Source organism: Mastacembelus armatus, chromosome 18, assembly GCF_900324485.2.
Source record: "Mastacembelus armatus chromosome 18, fMasArm1.2, whole genome shotgun sequence".
NCBI classification, from domain to species: Eukaryota; Metazoa; Chordata; class Actinopteri; order Synbranchiformes; family Mastacembelidae; genus Mastacembelus; species Mastacembelus armatus.
In genome coordinates, this window is record NC_046650.1 from 17811829 (window position 1) to 17835625 (window position 23797).

General features: G+C 44.2%; 2 protein-coding genes across 2 annotated transcripts; both read left to right on the forward strand.

Annotated features, from left to right (window-relative positions):
* The first annotated feature begins 2665 nt into the window (after positions 1-2665).
* On the forward strand, positions 2666-8920 carry psip1b (PC4 and SFRS1 interacting protein 1b). The gene is made up of 12 exons (XM_026322043.2): positions 2666-2888; positions 3626-3791; positions 3891-3955; positions 4044-4179; positions 4377-4724; positions 4965-5028; positions 5188-5828; positions 6413-6519; positions 6605-7565; positions 7799-7900; positions 8010-8217; positions 8404-8920. The coding sequence occupies exons 2-12, from the start codon at positions 3708-3710 to the stop codon at positions 8421-8423; spliced, it is 2736 nt and encodes a 911-aa protein (XP_026177828.1). The 5' UTR covers positions 2666-2888; positions 3626-3707; the 3' UTR covers positions 8424-8920.
* Positions 8921-10326: 1406 nt separating this feature from the next.
* On the forward strand, positions 10327-22437 carry ttc39b (tetratricopeptide repeat domain 39B). Its single transcript, XM_026322731.1, has 19 exons — positions 10327-10623; positions 15295-15329; positions 15533-15637; positions 16007-16138; positions 16261-16331; positions 16425-16492; positions 16681-16745; positions 16836-16941; positions 17244-17309; positions 17396-17504; positions 17647-17714; positions 17839-17898; positions 18056-18217; positions 18369-18460; positions 18662-18782; positions 18899-19010; positions 19391-19508; positions 19597-19713; positions 20070-22437. Exons 1-19 carry the CDS (start codon positions 10585-10587, stop codon positions 20164-20166), a joined length of 1743 nt encoding a protein of 580 aa, XP_026178516.1. The 5' UTR covers positions 10327-10584; the 3' UTR covers positions 20167-22437.
* Positions 22438-23797: the final 1360 nt, after the last annotated feature.

Genomic DNA, 23797 nt, shown 5'->3' on the forward strand with positions numbered 1-23797 from the left:
GTGTGGAACTATCCAGAGCTCATAGAACAGTATATAGCCCCATGATCAGAAATACATGAAACACTGATCAGATTTCTTTGGAAGCATTTAGAGAAAACAGGTTTTTTCCGAGCAGTCAGACTTTCATCCTTCCATAGGACAGTTGGATGAAGAGACAAAGTGTGTGAAGCAGAAGTCACTTTGACATTTGACAATGACACTAAGTTAGTGAAGAAACAGGGAGTTGTGCTGTTGGTTGTTCACACACCACAGACTGTCTCTGTTAAATGGACCAATGGGACAGATTCCAGACTGGAACCAGTCAGACCTGTTTCCACTACAAATATTTCACTTCATACAGTCAAAGAAAATGTGTCAGTGCTGCTGCTGCTGCTGCTGTCTGTCCAGCTCATGTTGTGTCTGTTGTCCTCTCAGTCCCACAGGTGGAGGTGGAATCAGGGGCGGAGTCTGTCCAGCTGCCCTTCATAACCACAGCTGACCTGCCTGAAGACGTCACAGTGGAGTGGAAGGACTGGGACAATAGGAAGGTCCATGTGTATCATGACGGTTCTGACCGACCTGAAGAACAGTACAAGCTTTACAGAAAGAGAACAGAGATGAAGAAAGACCTGCTGAGAACTGGAGACCTCAGTCTGACCCTGAAACATCCAACAGACAGAGACACAGGAACCTTCACCTGCAGAGTCTCCAGGGAGGGAAGAGTCCTGAGAGAGAAACAAATATATATGTACAATACCTGGTACTTTACATAATCAGACTCAGGAAACTCTTTGATTTAAGGTTTTTATTTTTATAAAGCAGCTTTGGTTTCTGGCTCACATGTTGGAGATCATTTGGTAACCCAGTTTTTACATTTCAATTTTTTATATTATATATTGACTTCTTATATAGTCACAGCAGGCAATCCTCTTAATAAACGTCTTAATTAAGTATCTTAACCTATAAGGAGGCCAGAGAAGTCAACCATTGTTTTTATGAACTATTTACTGTAATTGTCTGTTTCCCCCACAGCAATATAATCCTATACTATATAGAAAGAATCAGATATATTTTGGATGACAGTCTGAGTCATTTGACTCACTGTTTATACAACCCATTATTACTCTTTCAACCCAACAAACGTTACATAGAGAAAAAGTGGTCCTCATTACATGTTTATATACAGAACCTGACTGGTTCCCTGAGGGGGGCCAAAGTCAGACAGATCATATTTATGTGAGTATGTGTTTTGGTTTTTAAGTCATTTTCATCATAACAAATCTTGACATAAATTTAGCAGTTAGAATCACGTGTCCAAACCAGTCAGAAAGGGCAGATCCACCAGGACCGTCCCAGTCCCCGGGCCCATCATTAGTCATCATCAGAATCATTATAAGTGTATTCTTGTGTCTGAGTGTGTGTGAATACACTTCTCTCAGTCTGCCAGTGCTGGTGTCTTCTCATCATCTGTTCCTCCAGGGTCCATATCAGCCTTGGACCAGCTGACTGCTGCATTTCCATTACCTGAACAGAGACTAGTCACAGTTTGGCCAAGAACAGGACCATATCAGCACTTTGCACATGGTGACTGAAACACAACAACTAGAACAACTCTAGACATTTATGTGTGAAAAAAAATCTTGTATAGAAACATACAAACTGACAGAGAAGTAAGAAAAAAAGTAATAAATAAGTGACGGTCCCTAAAAGTAATAAATAAATAAGTGACGGTCCCTAAAAGTAATAAATAAATAAGTGACGGTCCCTAAAAGTAATAAATAAATAAGTGTCGGTCCCTAAAAGTAATAAATAAATAAGTGTCGGTCCCTAAAAGTAATAAATAAATAAGTGACGGTCCCTAAAAGTAATAAATAAATAAGTGACGGTCCCTAAAAGTAATAAATAAATAAGTGACGGTCCCTAAAAGTAATAAATAAATAAGTGACGGTCCCTAAAAGTAATAAATAAATAAGTGTCGGTCCCTAAAAGTAATAAATAAATAAGTGACGGTCCCTAAAAGTAATAAATAAATAAGTGACGGTCCCTAAAAGTAATAAATAAATAAGTGACGGTCCCTAAAAGTAATAAATAAATAAGTGTCGGTCCCTAAAAGTAATAAATAAATAAGTGACGGTCCCTAAAAGTAATAAATAAATAAGTGACGGTCCCTAAAAGTAATAAATAAATAAGTGACGGTCCCTAAAAGTAATAAATAAATAAGTGTCGGTCCCTAAAAGTAATAAATAAATAAGTGACGGTCCCTAAAAGTAATAAATAAATAAGTGTCGGTCCCTAAAAGTAATAAATAAATAAGTGACGGTCCCTAAAAGTAATAAATCAATAAGTGACGGTCCCTAAAAGTAATAAATAAATAAGTGTCGGTCCCTAAAAGTAATAAATAAATAAGTGACGGTCCCTAAAAGTAATAAATCAATAAGTGACGGTCCCTAAAAGTAATAAATAAATAAGTGACGGTCCCTAAAACGGCTCCGGACTTTGAGAAAATTAGCCGCCCGATCTCAAGCACCACCTACGGGGTAAAATCTGAAGTTACGGGCGCAGCTTCTTCTTTCCGCATCTTCACTGCGGTGAATCTTCCTAAAAACCCCGAGATGTCGTTTTAAATGTCTCCCCTGTCAGTAAAACCCAGGACCGGTCACAGGAACATGAGGAGCCTCGTTATTTAGCAGCTGGTGGCGATAAAGTCCCGTCTGACTGAAGGCGCCATTAACACTAAGACGAAGAAGAAGAAGAAGGCGGGAAGCGTTGGAGGTCACGTGACACGAGCAGACAGCTAACATGGCGTCAAGCAGGAGGTCGCAGTTCAGTATGAAGAAGCCTTCTGGTTGTGTCGAGTAAACACTGAGGGTTTTATTTAACGTTTCTACAGGATCACGGTCCGGTTTTCGGTAAGTTCGTTAATGTCCCGTCAAATCGTAAAGTGACAGAAGTAACTCAGGACTGAGACTTGAATCCTCCAGCGGCAGCTAGCTGGGGTTAGCTTCTGTGCTAACTCGGTGTATTTGTAAACAATGAATGAACACGTTGCTAAAAACGAAACGACAGAGATAATGGGACAGATTTCAGTCAACACAGAGACTCAGCACTACAGGAGGTTTAGATCTACAGACTGTAATGAGTCACGGGCCTTTATTGGTCATTTCAGGGTTTAAATGGATGTAATGTCCCATATTGTCACATCAACCACAGGAAACAGCAGAACTCACAGATAAACTGTTTATTTTAACTTTAACCTCCTGGACTGATGTAAAAATTAAAAACTCAGCATTGATTTCCGCTTTTAGTTAAAACTAGTTTGTTTAATTTGTGTGAAATTAACAGAAAAATAGTCTGATGGTTGTTTTTTTTATTTTATTTTAATCATTTTTGATTTTTGCAACTTTTCTTGTTGTGATGTTTCTCTTGAAAAAGACTGTGGCCTCTACCTGAGTCTACCAGAATAACTAAAGTTTATATTAATTATAGATGACATGGACCAGTTACATCCAGCAACAGCACTTTCTAAAACTGCATCATTGAAACTCAAAAATCATCCTGAACAGACTAGACTTTGGCTGAAAACAGCTTCCAGCACACTGAGAGATGTGTGGTTCTATGTCTGAATGACGCCTGTATTTTGTATCAGACTGTTTTCAGCTGACAGGAGCAGGCCAGAGTCTTTAGAGGTTTCTAGTTCGATTCCTGCCGTGTGATCCTGAAGCAGCAGGATGCCGGGAAAAAACAGTGAAAGCTTCAAACCAGGAGACCTGGTGTTCGCCAAGATGAAGGGCTTCCCCCACTGGCCTGCCAGGGTACAGATGCAGTCAGACACGTATGCAAAATGTACATGTGTGGATTTACCTGTGCTGTGAGAGCTGATGTAACACTTCTGTGTGTGTGTGTGTGTTCAGATCTGTAAGTCAGAGAACGGACACAAGAAGCGAGTCCCTGTCTTCTTCTTCGGGACCCATCAGATGTACGTACACAGCTGCAGCAGCTGCATCATTTTCTTAACAAAATATCAACAGTGTTTGTTGGAGTGTGAATAATCCGTGTCTCCTCAGAGGTCACCTCCCTGCGGAGAACATCGTCCCTTATGTCGGTAACAAGATGAAGTACGGCAGCGGCGTTCGCATCAAAGGCTTCACCGAGGGCATGTGGGAGATCCAGAACACCCCTGGAGTCGGGAGTAAAGTAAAAGTCAGTGTCTCTATATCAGTACTGATATTCATTTAAGGACATGTGTCATACATAGATATTTTTACCTTTCACTTACTGTGACACTAATTCATAATTGATTTTATTAGCACTCACAGTTATTATCAATATTGTTTTCTTATATTACAAGCTGCAGATAATTTGGATTTTCCCTTAATAAACAAATTGTTTTTCATCAGGTCCCAGTAAAGACCAGCACACAGAGCAAACGTGCTACTACTCAAACTACACCTGCTGCTAAAACAACAAATACCAACCTGAAGTCGGTTCCCAGTGAAGAGAAGCCTGAAAGAAAAACGGCTGCTGGCAGAAACTCTGCGAACAAAGTTCCAGCTAAAACAGAATCTGCTGCTAAAACTCCTGTAAAAACGTCACTACGATCATCAGCTCCAGGGGACACAGAGTCGGCGGCGACCACGAGAAGCAGAAAGGCAGATTCAAAGGCAGGAGTGAGTAGTGATGCACCTGCAGGAGGGACCACAGGAGACGACAGCACTGGTCCCACATCTGTGAGCAATAAAAAGCAGGTGAGAACCTAAATGAAACTTTTAGTCACTTTTACTCCTCAAAGTGCTGATTTGTTTCAGGTTCAATGCTGCAAATGTAAAACATTAAAACTGAGAAGCTGCTTCTCCTGTGGCCTCTAATAGTGATTTATATATTGATATTGCTGAGTGATGAGTAGCCAGTCACTTCCAACATAAACTATATCAGACTTTATAAAACACACTCTGTGAATTCATTCTGGATTTATTTGATCGTTTTAGGCCGATGCTGAACAGCAGCAGCAGAAGAAGAAGAGGACGCCTGCTGGTCCTGCTGAGGCTCCAGGTGACACATACATGTTGCTAATAATCAGTTCTCTATAGGATCAGTTCCACCAGAGCTGCAGCTGCTTTGTTTTTAAAATCAGAACGTGAAGAAATGTTTGTGTTCAGGTTATTGAGAATCTTGAGGTTTTTAAAAGCTTCTCTCTTATTCTTCCAACAGCTAGTAAGAAAGTGAGGAGCAGAGAAACAACGTCAGCTCAAATACAATCAACCGATGGAGGACAGAAGGAGCAGGAGGAGGAAAAGAAGGTCCCGCAGAGTCGAGGAGTCAAGAGGAGGAGAGAGAAGGACAATAAGGAGGAGGCGCAGAATATAAAAGAGAAGACGGCTGAGGAGAAAAAAGAAGAGAAGACGTCATCAGAGGAGGACACTGAGAAGTCAGCAGAAAACAAATGGAGGAGGACGAGGAGAGCTGAAAAAGAGGAGTGTAAGGAGGAGGTAAAATCAAAACAGGATGAGAACAAAGGGAGGAAAGAGGAGAAGGGAACGAAAAGGACAAGAGAAAAGGAGGTACAGCAAAAAACGAAGAAGGACGTCACAGATGTAAAAAAAGAAGTGACAGCTATAAATGAGGAGAACCAAGGAAGAAGGAGGAGGAAGAGGGAGGAAGAGAAGGAGGTGCAAATGAAAACAAAACAGGATAGACGTGTGGAAGGAAAGAAAGAAGAGGAGGAGAAAACTGGAGGAAAGTCAGACAGCACTGAGGTGAAAAGGAGGAGGGACAAGACAGAGGAGCAGAAGAAAACAACAGATGCAGGCGAGAAAGAGAAGGTGAAAGGAAGCAGCTCTGTGGACGAGGAGGTAAAACTACATTAACGTTTCTCCTGTTAGTCAAAATAATCGATTTTCATCCCAGTTTTAGTCACAGAACCAAAGACTTTCAGTTTGCTCTGCCATGAAGCTGATAAAACTCCAGTGATGTGTTCAATGACTCAAATGAAAATGATGTTAAGATGTAAAATGTTAAGATTTGTCCTCTGGAGGAAACGTTTAGGGAAATATCTGCAGGTTGTAGCTGTAGGATAAAATCACATCTGACTGAGTATGACACCTCATCCACTGCAGAATCATCTACTTTAAAGACTCATCAGAAAACTGTGATAATGTGCATCATGGTTTTCAACATCTTAGTGTCATTTTCACATTGTGTGGAACCCAAATCCAAAAACATGTCATTGATCATATCTGTCAAAAAATCTCAGTGAAGAAGCTGAAGCTGCTGATTTTTGGTGCTTTTGTTTGAGCAACAAAAGGCTCAGACCTGATTAACAGGCTCCAAATTATTCATCTTTACATGTTAAACATTAATTCAGCCGCAAGGAAGTAATGTTGTCTAACTGAATCATGTTTGTTTGTTTGTTTGTTTGTTTGTTTTCCATGTGCAGCGACAGCAGCGTCTCGCAGCCAAGAGGGAGAGTTTGCTGAAATCTTTGCGGGGTCTGCTGAAGGGCGGCAGAGGAGCGAGGAGGAGGGAGATGATGAAGATCGCTCAGTAAGACGATCACACACACACAAACCTGCAGCTGCTAAAACGTTAAACCTGATACTAAACACTTTTTTTTTTTTTTTAATTCTAGGAAAGGTGGTAACAGAGCGAAGAGGAGTACTGAGCTCAGAAAGACTAAAGGTCTGAAACAATCAGAGAAGAAGATTGTGGAAGAATCAGCTGTGATCAGAGAGAAACCAGGCGTTAAATCCTCCATCCAGAAGAAGAAAACGACAGAGAAGGAAGAGAAGAACGATTCCAGAGAGAAAGAAATGGACGAAGGGAAGTTGTCCAGCAAAACATCGAGCACAGAGACGACAAAACCAAATCAAAGCAACAAGAATAAAACTGTGGACGAAGTGAAGACAAATGAAAATGCACAGAAGAAGAAAGACGAGATGAAAACTGAGGCGAAGAAGGACGAGGGAGTGAAAGAGAAGACGAAAGAGGACGAGAGGAACGACGAGACAAAGCAGCAGAAAGAGGGAGAGAAGAAGGACGAGAGAAAAATAATCGGAAAGATCGTGAAGGCGACAGCCAGACAGGGAGCGAAGGTTCAGGTGAAGACGATGATGGGAGGAACAACAACAACAGCAGCAGCAGCAGCAGCGGAGATAGAGAAGAAGAAGAAAGAAGAGGAAAAGGCTGATACCTTAAAAAAGGTAGAAGAGAAGAAGAAAACGAGTTCAGAGAAATCAGCGACAGAGGACAGAAAAGACAAGAATGTAAAGGAAGTAGAGAAAACAAAGAAAAAGAGTGAAAGACCTGATAAGGAGTCTCAGGGAAAGAAAGACAACAAATCAGATCAAACACAGAAACCAGGCGCAGAAGACACAAAAACCCAGAAGAAGAGCGAGAAAACGGAGCGAGCAGAGACGTCAGGAGCGACGCCTGAAGAAGAGCTGAAGGCGGAGAAGACAAACGCAGGAGAAGAAAGTAAATCCCAGAGCAAGGAGCCGGTGCAGCAGCAGAGTTCGACCATGACGCTGACGGACTCGACTCTGCACAGGATCCACGGAGACATCAGGATTTCACTGAAGAGCGACAAGCCTGTAAGTCTGGGCTGTTTCAGTGAAGATGGTAAATCCCAACAGATAGAATAAGAAGTAGAGGTTCCCTGTGGAACCGCCTCAGCAACAGCTCACCCAAACACACATTCCCTTTATTTATATATGAGAAACCTGAGTATAAATAGCAGAAACCCAAACCAGTCGTGTCACATAAAGTTTTTGTGGGCGTGGAAAGAAATGAACCAAGCGTCACTGTGCTGTGTCTGCTCCCTCAGGACATCAGTAAATGTCTGACGGCTCTGGATCAGCTCAGTATGGTCTATGTGACGTCTCAACACGTTAAGAGACACAGCGAGCTCGTCGCCACGCTGAGGAAGGTACAGGAACACGGAGTGGTCATGTAAAAACGAAATGATAAGTGATGAGGTGTCTGAGGATGCTCGTGTGTTTATCATTATATTATCATGGTCTTTGCTCTGTGAGCAGATGCGTAACTACAGAGGGAACCAGGCCGTCATGGACAAGGCCTCCATGCTCTACAACCGCTTCAAGAACGCCTACCTGCTGGGGGAGGGGGAGGAGGTGGTGAGCGCCGCCTTCCTGCGCTCCCTGCTGGAGGAGAAGGAGAAGGAGGAGGCGCTGAGGGTGGAGCATTGCAGGGAGAGGCTGAGGACGGAGGAGGAGAAAACAGGAGGTACGCAGACTAATGCTGAATTAAAAAAAACTAAAAACTAAATAAAATCAAAAAGATTATTAAGCAGTCACAGCTTCATCAGGTCAAACTCATCACACAATAATTAATGACATTATATTTAGGTGTGTGTGTTGTTCAGCTGCCTGATGAAGCTGATTGGCTGCTTGTCTCTCCCCCCTCCCTCAGCTGCAGTGGACTCTTCCTGAGGGCTCCTGAACTAGCCTTGGACTGAACCACCTCTGCTGAGGGGTGTGAACTTCCAGCATCACGTACCTCATCACGTCACACAGCTTTTGTTTCTGCTCGTAAATGTTTAAACTAAACACCTGAACAGGTGCAGCCTAATGGACTCTACTCCGACCCCCGGACCACGTTCACCTGTCGGCCACTGAAACACTCATTTAATTTATAGATACAGTTTAATCAAGCTAGTCACCTCAGCATTATACCCGTCACCATATATACATCATGTACATTAACCCACCGCTCTAATTTAAATTTACTCTGGAAGTTTGAATTCAAGCCACAGATCAGGAGTCCAGAGACCTGGACAGGTTAAAGTGGTTCTTTTTGTCCCCCATCGTAACCTTAAACTACCTCTACTTCCTTCCATTTTAAAGGTGCGTCCTATAAAGGACTCTATGTGAGGGGGCTGATGGGAAATGTAGTTGTATTCGTGATTTGTTTTTGTTTTTTTGTTTTTTTTATCAAACTGTATGTTAGTGTGATTTTTAAAGCAGCAGCAGGTGATTTGGTGTGTGTGTGTCTGTGTGTGTTACTGAGTCCTGAGACTGACAGCAACAATGAATGTGTGAGTCCAGGACCTGGTTCAGCTTATGGGTCTGTGCCGTAGACCTCCATTTAAAAACACAGCAGGGAGCCACACCACTCACCTGCTCTGAGGCACAGCAGCAGTAATGGGTCACTCAGAGCTGCTGTCACAGGATGTAAACACAACATTTTATGACGCATTAAGATGTTTTTGCTTTGGTTTTTTATTTTGTGGAGTTGCGGTTGTTTCTAGATGCTGTTAGTGACACTTATGTAAATATGTCGTTTTTACTCACGAAATAAACCTGATGATCTGTTTCGAACTTGAACTACACAATATTGATTTTTTTATCACCAAGATGTTTTAGAGACCTGCCAAGGTCAAACAAACCTGAGTGTTTGTGCTCAGGAAGAGAAAATACTTTGAGGATAAAATCAGTCTCTTGTCATTTTACCGTAGATCTGTATGAGTTAGAACAAGGTCCAAACAGGCACTGAACTGTGATATTAGAGAAACATACAGGTATAAATACATCAGAACCACAATGACTGTTCTGTGTTCTGGTTCTAATGCTGTCTATACAGCAGGAGTGAGGGGTCCCTGACTTTGTTCTGTACTTTAGTGCAGGCACCGACTGTGGTGAAGTTCCTGAGTGGAGGGTAAGGGGGCACCCACGGTCCTGTTTAAGCACCTGCAGCACTGACCAGTCTCTGAAGGGACCCAGTACTACTGGAGTCCAGGTCTGAGATGTTCCCTCAGAGGATGGTCGGTTCCAACATGCTGCCGCTTCACTTCAGTGTCGCACTGATTTTTCCTTCTTTAGTTTAACGGAATAAAAAACGAAGTGACTTTAAACGTCACCAGGAAACTTTTCTCCTGTTAAATAAAATCAGAATAATCATAAAATCACTAAACAAACTAATTTAATATTAATACTTAACTAATAATAAAACTAATAAACTAATAATCTTGTCATTTCACTGGTTTCTTCTAAAACTATGACAAAAATAAAATAAAATGTACTTTAAAACCGTGATATTTATTTTTATGACAGAAAAATACAATAAATCTTCGACATTATTATTAAACTATTTGTTCAATTACATTTTTATTCCGTCAACATTTTTTACATTTTGTTAAAAATTGTATCTGAATTAATTTCCAAGGTTTATGATTTTTTTAAATTTATTTTCCAGTTTTCCAGTTTTTTTGTCCCTGTGTGTGTGTGTGTGTGTGTGTGTGTGTGTGTGTGTGTGTGTGTGTGTGTGTGTGTGTGTGTGTGTGTGTGTGTGTGTGGTTTCTGGGGGCGGAGAAACGGAAACACGGGAGGTGTGTTTTTCTCTCCGTTTGAAACGCAGACGGTTTTTCTTCACGGAAGAAACCGGAGGATCTGGAGCCGCACGAGCACGACGCGGAGCCCAGAGCTCGGTGATAACGGACCGGAACCGGGACGCACATCTGCAGCTGCGGATCCAGCGGTTTGCGGCTGCACGGACGCGTGTGCGTGTGACAGACATGGGAGTGCGGATCTCCGGCTAACAAACCGACCAGCATCGACCTGCGGACCTGAGGGAGGACAGGCACCCGGCACCGACATGGCCCACGTAGGCAACGGAGCTGCCGCGGAGGAGGAGGTGGGACTCACACCGACACACTCACCACTGAACCACTGATCCACTGTGTTCGTTACCGTGTTCCTGTGTGTTGAATGAGTGCACATATTAATATAAGTACTCCTGTTTACCTCATACTGCAGTAATACTCTGTACTGTACTACAAATCTCTGTAGTATTACCGTAAATATTCCTAAAATGTTCCCCCCTATGAGCAGTTTATCACATGTAATATTATAACACCATATAATAATATATAGTGAGCCAGTCATTCCCCACATGTATTTCTATTGAAGTATTTATACTGCATGTGTGTTGGTCACAGTTGCCTTTAAGATATTTTATTGCAGTATGTCTGTGATGTGTCTGTGATGTGTCTGTGACTCTAACTCTGTAGTGGCCTGTTGTCTCCTGCTAAAGCTGTTTATGTTGTGGCCCCTGGTCTTTTACCCTTTCGTGTCATTCTGTCTGTCACGTCCCGGATCAGGGTCCAGGGTTTCCCTGAAGCCTTAAGGCCCCTGGTTCTCACTACGTCACCTGCAGTATTTTGAAAACAATGACGTTCCTCAGGGAACAGAACTATAATCATATGTTCTTTGAGGTGTTTGTTCATAGAGGACTTGTCTCTTATCTTGTCAGTAATACTGAGATATTTCTACTACGTCTCCATGGTGATGCTGTCCTCAGTACTCAGTTTACAGTACTCAGTACAGACTGTCTGTAATCTGACTCCGTGCTGGTCTAATGTCCTGTCCTCTTTTTCTCTGAGGTGCCTGTTTTTTGGGGCTATTTGTTTACGTTTTGCCAAATTCCTGCAACTGAAAGGAGCCGCATGATCCAACAGCAGCTCCAGTTTGCAGTGAACCTGTGGATGTACACACAAGTACACACTGGAGTACTGTGATACTGAGGAAAACCTAAAAACAGCAGGATTCTGAATGAAGTTCTGCAGCCGGAAGGAGGGTTTTCCACCCATTTCTAAGTGGATTTGTGGGCTTTAATGTGCATTAGAGATAACGACTCCTCAGAAAGTGGACTCACACTGAACATCCTCTACATGCACCAACAGTCAAACACGTTTCCACTGACTGGTTTGGAGTTTTGTCGTCTCTTTTCTTAGTGTGTCTGTGCAGAGCTGCCCCGGCACAGGTGAGCTGTGTGCAGGCTGCTGTTGACGACTGTTTATGTCAGTGAGCAGGCTGTAATCAGCTTTAAGTGAGGTGATCCTGTGTGTGGGCTTATGGAAATGACAGATCTGGTTACAAGGCACTGCCCTCTGCGCACACACACACAGACACACGCACACACACACACAGACACACACACACACACACACAGACACACACACACACACACACAGACACACACACAGGGAGAAACTGAGGATCAGTCTCTGCAGCTGAAAACTAAATGGTTGGGATTGGAAATCTCAGCAAACGTGTCCGTTGGCACAGGATGTCAGCCAGTGGATGAGTCCTGCAGTAAAGCCTGTTTCCAGTAAAGGTTTCCAGGCTTCACCCGGTTCCACCCTGGTTCACACTGTTCAAGCTGGGAGTGCCCAGTGCCCTCACCAAGACTGTACTGGGTTTTTCAGGACATTTACATGTGGTTTGTGGGGACGTGGAAGAGATTGTCAGACTAAGACTTTATGGGGTTTCACAGGTTTTTGTTTAGGATTAAGAAAAGGGGATCTATGGCTTATGAATGTGCTCTACAATACTGTGAGGTCCCAGATGTCTCTGAGGACTTTTAAGGGGTACTGACACAGTACTAGCAGTTTTTTGGATTTGTACATTTTAGAGACACTAGAAGGATTTGATAGAGATCCTTCAGAGGCCCCTTATGGCTCCTCAAGAGGGTTCATGGATGGACCCTCAGACTCTGAGAAGCTTTGAGGAGATACTCAATGGTTAATGTTCCAGAGAGGGTACCTGAGTTTTTGGCTGGTTGTGGGGCCTCCTGAGGAGAGATGATAGGCTTCAGAAACTCCCTGAGGGATTTTTTGTCATGACATGAGCATTAAGGATTTCAGTGTGAGTTTTAAGAAAGTCCGGTACCACGTTGACTTTGCAGAAGCTTCTTGAAGTGGTGTAGGGGATTATCAGAGATCCTGTGAGTCCTAAAGGCGTGTGAGCAGGTTGTGTTAGATGGTTTTGTAGGGACTTTTCAGAGCTAATGTGAAGCGAGTAGGGATACGGTTTCTTGAGACCGTTTTCCCTGCAGACTTTGTGTTTATGAGCACACAATGATGAGGGCTGGGTCTGGGCGCTGAAGCTGCCCCCTCGTCCTACCAGTTCATCGCCATGTGAGCTGACAAACAGTCCTCTGTCAGTCCGGCTCATCACATTACACAGGAATTCAGCTGACTGGGCTTCAGCCGTGAGAACAGGCTGTTTATTAAAAAAGGTTTTGGACCATGTTTGCTGCTCAGCAACACGACAAGGAACAACAAACACGTAGACACAATCTATGGAACATATCGTCTCCATTGTGCTGAGGCTGTTCAGCAACACCCAGTGACCTTTGACATCTGAACTCTTTGTTTCAGCTGCAGCCCTGAAGCTACTCCTTCAGTCATTCTTGCTGTAAAACCCAGCAGGTATGACTGGAATGTAAATAACAGCCTTTATTTAATTCATGTATGACTCACTGAGCCTGTCTGAGGGTTAATGGCTCGTGTGTGAACCCAGAACCTGGTTCAGCTTATGGGTCTGTGCCGTAGACCTCCATGGTTGTCCAAAAACTATTAAAAACCCAGCAGGGAGCCACAGCGCTGACCTGGCTCACATGGTTCTTCCTCACCAAGAATCGGAGGCCCGTCTTTTTCCAAAAACCAGCTCCAGACGAGCAGAGAGGAGCTGGTTTTTACAGAGCTGTGTTTCTAAGCGTGTCTCGCAGTAGTGGGGTTTTTAGTGTTTGGTAACAGGACACTGGAACCACAGGTCTTGACTAATTGATGACAAAGCTGCTGCTGTCACATGGGAAGTTCCTCTGACTTTGACGTCTCCTTGAGCATAAGATCGTCTGTTTCCACGTCTCATGTTTTTATCCTGCTGGGACTGAAAAAGCAGATAAACCTTATTATTATTAATAATGTAGATAATCAATTAAAATAATCATTTTTTTAAAAAAGCATGAAAGGAACGGAGAACTGGACGAACAGACTTCAGGACAGTTTTGTGTTGAATATTTAGAATATTTAGTGGTTTGGTTGTTTCACACATATTAGAATAGGCACAGAGCAACATTTCATTATCACACTCTGCTTCCAGCTTCTCACATCTAAAGCTTCTCTATGTTTATAATGTTAGTGTGTTTCGAGCGGCTCAGGTGAAACGGGACATTTGTAGACATGAACCGACTGACGGCACTTTCCTGTCGCTGACCATCAGGCTGAGGCAGCTCCTCCTCCCTCTGGGCTCAGAGCCTTCAGCGTCACGTCCACGCTGACAGGCCTCTGTGATGTGTGTTGATGTGGCAGACTGGCTGGTTTCCCAGCATTCATCTGTAAGACACACACGCACGCAGCAGGAGCTGATGGCGTCGGTGTCTGCATCTCTGTGAACGTTGAAAACTGACAAAAACACTGACCGGGTGTCAGAGAGAGCATCTGTTTGTATGGGGAAGAGAGAGAGAGAGAGAGAGAAGTGTGAAAAGCGTGTGAGCAGCCAGCGTCTGTTTGGATTCACACACATTCATTATTTATTTGTTCTTATTTGTGAGCGTCCTCTGCTGATACAACCGTCCTCCTCCTCCTCTTTATTTCTCAGGCACTGATGTTCTGTCTTGTATGAATGAAATGAAACACACAGGAAAGTACTTCAAAATAATAATAACAATAACAATAAAGGATAAATCCTGATTGCTGAGTGTTTCCTGCCTGTTCTGGGGCCTGACAGCCTGTTCTGTCTGGGTCTGTGAGTCCACAGCCTGCAGGCACAGCCACACTGCAGCTCTTATGTAAGCAACCACTGGGCTGCTATTATTAGCCTGCTGCTGAGGCTCCACACTGTGTGTGTGTGTGTGTGTGTGTGTGTGTGTGTGTGTGTGTGTGTGTGTGTGTGTGTGTGTGTGTGTGTGTGTGTGTGTGTGTGTGTGTGTGTGTGTGTGCGTGCGTGCGTGCGTGCGTGCGTGCGTGCGTGCGTGCGTGTGTGTGTGTTCAAGTTCACATGTCGATGCAAAAATAGAAAAGGAGTAGTCACGTCTGAGGATCTGAGGATCAGGTGTGTGGCTCTAAGGTTCTGGTGGAGCTGAAGCCTCAACACCAAATTGTTTCGTCTGTGTGTTGACATGAACAGGAAACCCCTCACAGTTCAGCTCTCGGTACCTCTGTTTGAGTCCAGACCCCACCCAGAGACTGACGGCACCAATGAATGTGTGTGAATCCAGAACCTGGTTCAGCTTATGGGTCTGAGCCGTAGACCTCCATTGTTGTCCAAAAACTATTAAAAACCCAGCAGGGAGCCACACCGCTGACCTGGCTCACATGGTTCTTCCTCTCCAACAATGGGAGGCCCGTCTGGTTCCAAAAACCAGCTCCAGACGAGCAGAGAGAAGCTGGTGGAGCTGGTTTTTGGTTTGTGTGGGTGTTTTGCTGCAGCCCAGATCAGACATCACATGCACAAGCAGTCAGTCAGACAGCTGGTGATGTGGTTCCTTCTGACTCTAACCCGACTGTTTCTGTGATTTCAGGACTGTTTTGAAGATGCTTACGATCGGATACCAGCGTGAGTACAAACACACACACATGTTTGGTGTCTCAGTGTGTGTGTGTTCACACATCCTGTCAGCCTCTTGTCTCTTTTGCTTTTAGTCACTTCCTGTGCTGACTGTTTTCACTTCCTGTGTGTGTTTGTGTGTGTGTGTGTGTGTGTGTGTGTGTGTGTGTGTGTGTGTGTGTGTGTGTGTGTGTGTGTGTGTGCGTGCACAGGGCGTGTAACATGGACCTGCAGACAGCTATTCAGGAGACCCAGTGTGCTCTGAATCTGGTCCTCAACAACAGGTTCTCTGAAGCCCTGGACCTCCTCAGACCATGGTAACTATGGCAACGTGTCATGTGCTTTTTGTAGTACAGAGTGTAGTACTACTAGAACTGGTACTGCTACCACTGGTGCTATTACTGTTACCGGTACTACCAAACACTGTGAATTATATTATTTGTACTATTGCTACTGCAAATATTGTTACTTCTACTGCATTAATTAATACTTGTCCTATTAACTAGTGGTACTAGTACTGGTATTTTTACTACTTACTACACTCCTTAACTATGCAACTATTACTGTTACAACTGCTTTCTTGAGATACTACTGCTACAACTACACTCGTGTGGTACTGGTACTGCTGCTGATACTCACACAACGCAGTATAATTACCATGTGCACTGTGTACTGTGTGTGTGCAGGTGGCGGGACAGCATGTACCACGCTCTGGGTTACAGCAGCATCCTGGTGATGCAGGCGACCATGACCTTTGAACACAGAGACATCCAGGTCGCCATGGCGACCATCAAGGAGGCGTTACACACCTGTCATAGGTGAGGACCACAGAGCATACAGGCACCTTACCCATATCCCATATACACAATACACAATTAAAGATTTAACTTGAGTTTTACATGGGAAGATGGAAAGAGTTCAAAGTAAACTGTTCCTGCAGGTTCAGGAAGAAGAACTCAGTGGTCGGATCTCTGTCCAGTCTGATCAGCAAACAGTCCAACCTGCAGGAAGGTACACGAACACATCACCCACTCCTACACAGCCATGAAGAGACTCAAATCAAAAGCAGCAGGAAGTCACCGTGCTGTGTTTGTGTGTCTGCAGAGGAGATGCACGCAGAGATCTGCTATGCCGAGTGTCTGCTGCAGAAAGCCACGCTCACATTCGTCCAGGTCACAGTGACCGTCTTTCTAAATGCCACATTTAAAGTTGGAGGATTGGCCCTTTGTCTGTGCAGAAAGGACACGAGGCAACAAACAAGCGGAGCTGCAGATATTTTGGAAGATGCTAATGTTGTTAGCTAATTGAATAAAATGTAACTAGGTCACGCTGTGGCTGACTGCCTCTGTCTCTGTTCCAGGATGAGAACATGATCAGTTTTATCAAAGGGGGCATCAAGATTCGAACCAGCTACCAAATCTACAAGTGAGTTACTGAGGTTGTGACAAATGCAGCTTAGTTTGCTGATGTTCAAGGCTCAGTGTTTCAGTGTGAATGTTTTACCTGATCCAACAGGGACTGTCAGAATGTGCTGAATGTCACTCAGGACCTGGCTGCTCAGTCTGATTCCTTCAGGCAGTTTGAGGGCGGCGTCAGGCTCGGCATCGGATCCTTTAACCTAGTGGGTGCTCACCGGTTTGTTTTAGGTTGAAGTGCTGCAGATTCTCAGTGACTCCCAGATGTTTTCTCTCTTTTCTTATGTTTCAGGTGTTTGTTAGAATATTTAGTAGTGATGACACTGATTATTTAAAGCTGCTTGTTCACGTGAATGTTTGTTTTTTAGATATTTTCTGCTAAAAGTAGGTTTATGTCATCAGCATGTTGACAAAGCAAAGCTAATAGCTGACTTACACAGACGCACTGTAGAGTTCACAGAGTAAGGTTTGATGAGTTAATAGTTTATTTCCTGTCTTTGTCTCTCAGATGTTGTCTCTCCTCCCTCAGAGGATTTTGAGGTTGTTGGAGTTCATTGGATTCTCAGGAAACAGGGTTAGTTTGGCCTCGTCGGTGATTTGACCGGTTTATCAGCTACTAGACCCCCCTACACCACTGACAGTCTGTCTGTGTCTGTGCAGAACTTTGGTTTGTCTCAGCTGAGAGAGGGAGCCTCCAGCCAGAGTCTGCGGTCGATCCTCTGCGCTCTGACTCTGCTGTTCTACCACACATACGTTTCACTGATACTGGGTAGGAAAACACAGAGTCGTCCATAGTCTTGAACCAGGGTGGTCTGGCTCCAGACGTCTAGACCTCTGCCCAAGTCTTGAATTTTGTTGAGCGACTGAAAGATCCAGTGTTACTGTAAAACTCTGTTCTCTTTAACAATAAGGAACTGGTGAGGGGAACCTGGTGGAGGCTGAAGCTCTGCTGGAACCGTACCAGCACAAATACCCCAAAGTGAGTCAGGCCCAAACAGAAATGAAGAACCAGTGAACCGACAATGATGAGTTGGTTTATTTTCAAATCAAACGTTGATGAAATATGCTCAAGCACAAAGTGATTTGAAGGGTTTGTCTTTCAGGGCTCCATCATCCTCTTCTACTCTGCTCGTATCTCAACACTGCGAGGAAACTTTGAGAAGGTCTGAGACACAAACTGTCTAAAAATGTCAGACTTTCAAAAATTGTCTTCACTTTCAGAAAATCTTTTCAAAGTCTTAATTTTGAAAAGTAAATGAAAAGTAAGGACTTGTTTTGGATGAAGTTTTTCCATCAGTGTTGATGTGTTCTGTGTTTCAGGCCCGGGCCCGGTATGAGGAGTGTATCAGCAGCCAGCAGGAGTGGAAGCAGATCCACCACCTGTGTTACTGGGAGCTGATGTGGACCCATTCCTACCAGCAGGAGTGGCAGCAGGCGTACCACTACGCCGACCTGCTGTGCAAGGAGAGCCGCTGGTCCAAGGTAGGTCTGCACAGACCAGGACTTCCATTTGCAAGGAAACAAGATTATACCCAGTTAGTTTGCTCAGGTCTCCAGTAGAGACAGGCTGATATCGGTGAGATTCTATGAATAAGTATAGTTAAAGCTCATCTTTGTGGTTTACCCCCTCCAGGCGATCTACATGTACCAGAAGGCAGCCATCCTCAGTATGATGTCAGAGGAGGACGTGAAGAGGACAGGGGAGGACATCGTGGAGCTGTTTAGGTTTGTCTCCCGGTTAAACATTAAAATACTAACATGAACCCCACGATGTCATGTTCTCCAGTCCTCTATTGTTCTGACGGTCTTTAGAGGGTTCAGACTTGATGTTAGAGTATGTCTAGGTGCTTGTGTGACGGAGGTGCATGATGTCAGTGAGGACGCTCACACATCGTAAACTATAAACCAGTGTATCTGTGTGTGCAGGCAGGTGGAGGGGCTGAAACAGCGTCTGGCAGGGAAATCCATCCCAACAGAGAAATTTGCAGTGAGGAAGTCCAGACGCTACAAAGCTGCTAACCCCACCCCCCTGGTCATCCCTGCTTTGGTGAAACACTGTTCCTGTTCCTGCACAGACACATTCACACACGTCTGTGGAGTCAGTTTATGGGGTTTATTTCCAAGGGTCCGTCAAATGTGAACTGCTGATGTTTCTGTCTGCAGGAGATGATGTACGTTTGGAACGGTTTCACCATCGTCGGGAAGAGAGCCGACAGTACCGAGGCCCTGCTCATCACCATCGAGGCAGCTGAGGAGCAGCTACGCAACGACCCCAGTGAGGCCAGCTTATCACACAGGACTGCTAATATTAGACAGGAATACATTTTGATGTACGCAGACGATACAGTTGTATTCAATTCATAGCTTCACAGAGATGCTGTAAACAGGAAGGGTTTTATTTGGCCTGTTGTTGTTAGTCATGTAACGGTAACTAACATCAGTCTGACTGTTCACTGAAGGAAGCGTCAGATTTGGACCAGCTTTAGTTTAGTTGGTACAGGTTCATCAAAATCAAGATTTAAATCAAAGTAAATGTGTAAAAATGCAGAAACACCGACACAGTTTCAGTGGTTGTTACCATAAAGTCAGGACTGTGAGGCCTTTAGGAACCAAAACATCAAAACTTATTAATGTCTGCGTCTCTCTCTCATTCAGGCCCGACTGAGTTTCATCCAGATGACAGCTGCCTGGTCCAGATGTTGAAGGGGCTCTGTCTGAAACACCTGGGCAGGTTACTGCAGGCTGAGCTCTGCTTCACACAGGTCCTGTCCAGGTAACGCACACACACACACACACACACACACAGTGGCTTTACTTTGCTGTCTGAACATGTTTTCATCTTTGTGTGTTTGTTCTTTCAGTGAGAGTCGTATCAGGTACGATCACTACCTGATCCCCTTCACTCTCTATGAGTTGGGCCTGCTCTACAAGCAACAGGGAGACTTCACCAAGGCCACCACCTACATCGAAAACGCCAAGTGAGTTCTGCTTTATACCTGTGTGTACTTTCATGTATCTGTGACCTTTGCATGTTATCTCTGTGTCAGCGGTCTACATGTGATATAATATGAAACTGTACAAATGTACACACCTTGGATTACCTGCCTCAGTGTGTCTGATCCACCTACTGTACACGTGTCCAGCCATAATGACGTCGCTGCATACTTTTCTCTCCGGTGTTGTTAGTGTTTGTGGTTATTCTGGTCTGGTCTCTGGATTAAAGCATTTGATTTGAAAGAGCTTGATAATCCTGCCCTGAGTGTTGGTACAGGTGAGCGTCTACCTGTTCACATGTGTGTGTCAGTTCTTGATGGTTTATTGTGGTCTCCATCAGGATGAACTACAAGGACTACTCCATGGAGTCCAGACTGCACTTCAGGATCCATGCAGCCCTGAACAGCCTCAAGGGATCCCCTGTTGGCACCCCATAATACTCGAAACCAACTCGATCTGCAGCTGGAAACAAATATGAATCCAGGGAATTCAATCGTTTGTAACTGCCCTTTAATGAAGAAGCTTAGGTCTGATCACATGGACTCACTTTTTCATCACTACTATCAATCTAATGTTTTATTTTATATTTCTTTATTTATTTTGATATTATTTAAGGAGGCAGAGCCGCAGCAACACTAGAGATAACATGACTAACACTAGCTCAGGGGCAGTTTGGGCTGATAAAGCAGACAACACATGTGGCCCTAACATCAAATGTCTGCTGTGTCAAAAACTGACCCCTGATCCCAAAAACCAAATCATGGCCTTAAACCAAACGATTCTAATCTGCTGTCAAAGCTCCGACTCTGGTTAAAGATGGATATTGTCAGGACACACGCTGTTAATCTTCAGTGCTTCTCAGTCGACGGCAGGGAGAGGTGTGTGTTTGCTTTGTATTTAGGTTTCCCACCATGCATCACACCACATGTGTAGGTAGAGTTGAAATGGCCACATGCAGTCGTAGCTCCTGTGGCTCACACACACACACACACACTATACTCATTCCAGGCCTGCACACACTGCGATATAAAAACACACAAAACAGCTGTAAACGCACACATTTAGCAGCAGTGCAGTAAATGTGCTGTGAGTCACTGACCTCAGTCCTTCTGTCTGTGTCTGTGGTGTCAGTTTCTCAGAGGTGGACGATTCTCTCGGTCCAGGACTGAGGTTTCTGCAGAGTTAGAGGACTGAGGCTTGAGAAAGTCCCGTCTGTTGCTTTAGAAGTTTATTTTGAGCGATAAGGAGCAGTGAGTAGCTGGGGCTGCGCCCTGAGGTGAGCGATAAGCTCGGCTTTCTGGCGGTCAGCTCTGTGGATGTGTGTCAAAGTTCACGTGAGCTGAGGTGAAAATTGATCAGATTTACAATGAAATGAACAGACGTGTGTTTTTTCACAGAGCTTAGGTTTTTCTGGGGCCTCAGGTTCCTTCCCTGCTCCTGCTCCACACCTGCTCTGAACAAAGAGCTTCAGGTAATTATCACCTGAGCGCAGGAATGTGGTCCTGTTGGCTCAAGGGCTTTGTTCACACGTCTGAGAAACATTTGCACGTTTGCTCGAGCTTCTGTTGACGAATGAAGACTTGAGACTCATTTAGTGTCGAGCTGCTGGTGCTTTCTGATGTCACGCGTGTAGTCGTCTGTGGTGCACAGTGAGTTACGCAGCTCAGTGACACATGAAGGGCAGGTTTAGTAAACAGGAAGCACAATCTACGCTCTCTGATCACGCCAAGCTTTTTTTATTATTATTATTTACTGTTAATTGTCTATGACAGAGGAGATTTACTGAGAAGGTACAGTTTCATTTTCAAGGACGACTTTTGAAAACTTGAAACACGTGTTAAATATGAATATTTACCGTAACACAAAGAGCAGCAGCAGCATTAGATCAGTCGTACGTCATCAGTAACAATTAGCCTTCACCCTATAATGAATGTACCAACGTAAAGACCAAATCATATGTGTGTGTCTTCTGGCTTTGTGTGTGTGTGTGTTTTAAATGTTTGGGTGTCAAGAACAACGTAATTCGCCAAGTGCAATGAATTTTCATGTTGACAGAGTCAGTAATAATTTGACTCCACAGACCAGAGTGTTGTGAGTAAAAGAGTTGTGTCAATAAATGGAGGCCTGTGCTTTAGCACGATGTTGGATCACCTGCTAACGTTAGCAAACACAATCATTTATCTGTTAAATCGCACAAAACAAACCCTGAGTCTCCGTACGGCTTCACTTCAACCTGCTGTTTCTAGTATGATCTGATACGTTTATACTTCCTGATCCTTCATAATATATTTTCTACTGGGTCATTTGTGTTTATTGGATGAATGAAATAATTCATAACAATCAGATTCATTTGAAATCATTTCATGTAGTTGTCATCAGTGACAACTGGTGTTAAACAGGGTCAGTCAATGATGTCTTTCATTGGTTCATCAAACTTTACTAGATAATTCAAATTAAACCCCTTTTATTGTCACAACCTTTGTCTCTAACAGGCTTTGGTCCATGTGCTGCGTCCGGTTACTTATGTCAGTGCCTGCATGTGTCTGTGTTGAAACTTCAATTTACATCTTTTTCTAATATTTCACCTTTTTTTCTGACATTATTGTCTGTGCTTTACGGCAGGAAGATGTATGTCCCAGTATTACAGGCTTTACGGTAGAGTTGGTGATCTACATTGTGCAATAAAAAGAAAATTAAATCAAGTTTTATTTCGAGTTTTGCTTTTTTCTTTTGTTACCACAGTTTCTGTGGCTCTTTGTGTGTCTGAGTTAATTTAGGAATTTATTTCTCATTATTTATATCAAATATTTAAAATTTACAAAACTGAACTGGTTTAGACACTGAACCAGTTAAACACAACTGAACTGAAAGCTGCAGAATTAAGATTCCTTGGACTGGTCATGTCTCAGTAATGCCTGTACATGCCTCAGTGAGCCACACTGAGCCACATAGGACCCTGATTCATCAGTAGATCAGGAATGTGGACCAGATTTCAACATTTTGGAAACTCCAGGGGCCGTTTACACTGTGATAAGGCTGGTCAGTGTGTGTGTGTGTGTGTGTGTGTGTGTTTGCAGCACAAACCTCATCCAGAGACCGAGCAGAGGTCTGTGCCGTAGACCATGTCCAAAAACTAAACACACAGCAGGTTTTTTTTATTTACAGGTGTCTCTTGAAAAAGAGTTTGTGGCCTCAGAGATGCTGCCTGAAAAAAACAAATAAAATGAATCTTTATTTGTTGTGTCTGTTTGAATCTGCTTGTGTCTTGAGACTGACACCTTGCTGTCTCAGACCTGACCTGGGACAACACATTCCTTTATCTTTTCCCCATCACAGGTGAGCTGGATCAGGTGTGAATGTGAGTGTGTGCATCAGCCCTGTGATTGGCTGCTGATCTGTCCAGGGGGGGATCCGCCTCTTACCCACTGCATGCTGGGAATTGGCTCCAGCCCCCACCCTGGAGATGCAGATGATGGATGGATAATATCAGTGTCATGATTCCCTTTGGGACTTGCTGTAGGGACTATTATTTTGTATTAAGCTCAGATATGGACCCAGCGGACTCGACTACGGAGGACCGACTGATTTCCGGTTTCCTGAGCACCCTGACTGCCATCAACCAGGATGCCCAGGAATACACCGAAGTACTGGACTTTTGCTCCGTTTCACGCACCCTCCCGGTTATGTGACGAAGGAGAAGGCTGACCAAACGTTAGCCCTCCTGGATGCAGTCCGCTCGGTGATGGAGGAGTGTCAGTGTCAGCGGTTTCCCATCAGCGTAGCCTGGGGGCTGTGCCGTCCTCTCGCCGTTTTTCAAGCCTCACCGCCGGCTGCCCAGGCTCCTGCCCCGGCTCCTTTATCACCGACGCCGGCAGATACGCGCACCATGTGGCAGGAGCTCAAAACCCAGCCCCTGGCTCCGTCAGACCTCGCTCCTGTCCCCTCTAGCGGCACACCCGCAGCGCGAAGACAACGTGGGAAGGGGTCAGCTTCGTCTCCAGCCAGTGATCCAGAGTCATCTATTTGCCCACCAAAGCCAGCTCCTTAGTCTGAGTCCTCACTCAGTCT

What these genes read in the sequence shown, in the direction of transcription:
- psip1b (XM_026322043.2), top strand. Translation starts at nt 3,708, where the DNA reads ATGCCGGGAAAAAACAGTGAAAGCTTCAAACCAGGAGACCTGGTGTTC. An exon ending in TTCTTCGGGACCCATCAGAT is followed by an intron (nt 3,956 to 4,043) that starts GTACGTACACAG and finishes GTGTCTCCTCAG; the next exon opens with AGGTCACCTCCCTGCGGAGA. An exon ending in CTGTGAGCAATAAAAAGCAG is followed by an intron (nt 4,725 to 4,964) that starts GTGAGAACCTAA and finishes TGATCGTTTTAG; the next exon opens with GCCGATGCTGAACAGCAGCA.
- ttc39b (XM_026322731.1), top strand. Translation starts at nt 10,585, where the DNA reads ATGGCCCACGTAGGCAACGGAGCTGCCGCGGAGGAGGAG. An exon ending in ATACGTTTCACTGATACTGG is followed by an intron (nt 17,505 to 17,646) that starts GTAGGAAAACAC and finishes TTTAACAATAAG; the next exon opens with GAACTGGTGAGGGGAACCTG. An exon ending in CCCTGGTCATCCCTGCTTTG is followed by an intron (nt 18,783 to 18,898) that starts GTGAAACACTGT and finishes TTCTGTCTGCAG; the next exon opens with GAGATGATGTACGTTTGGAA.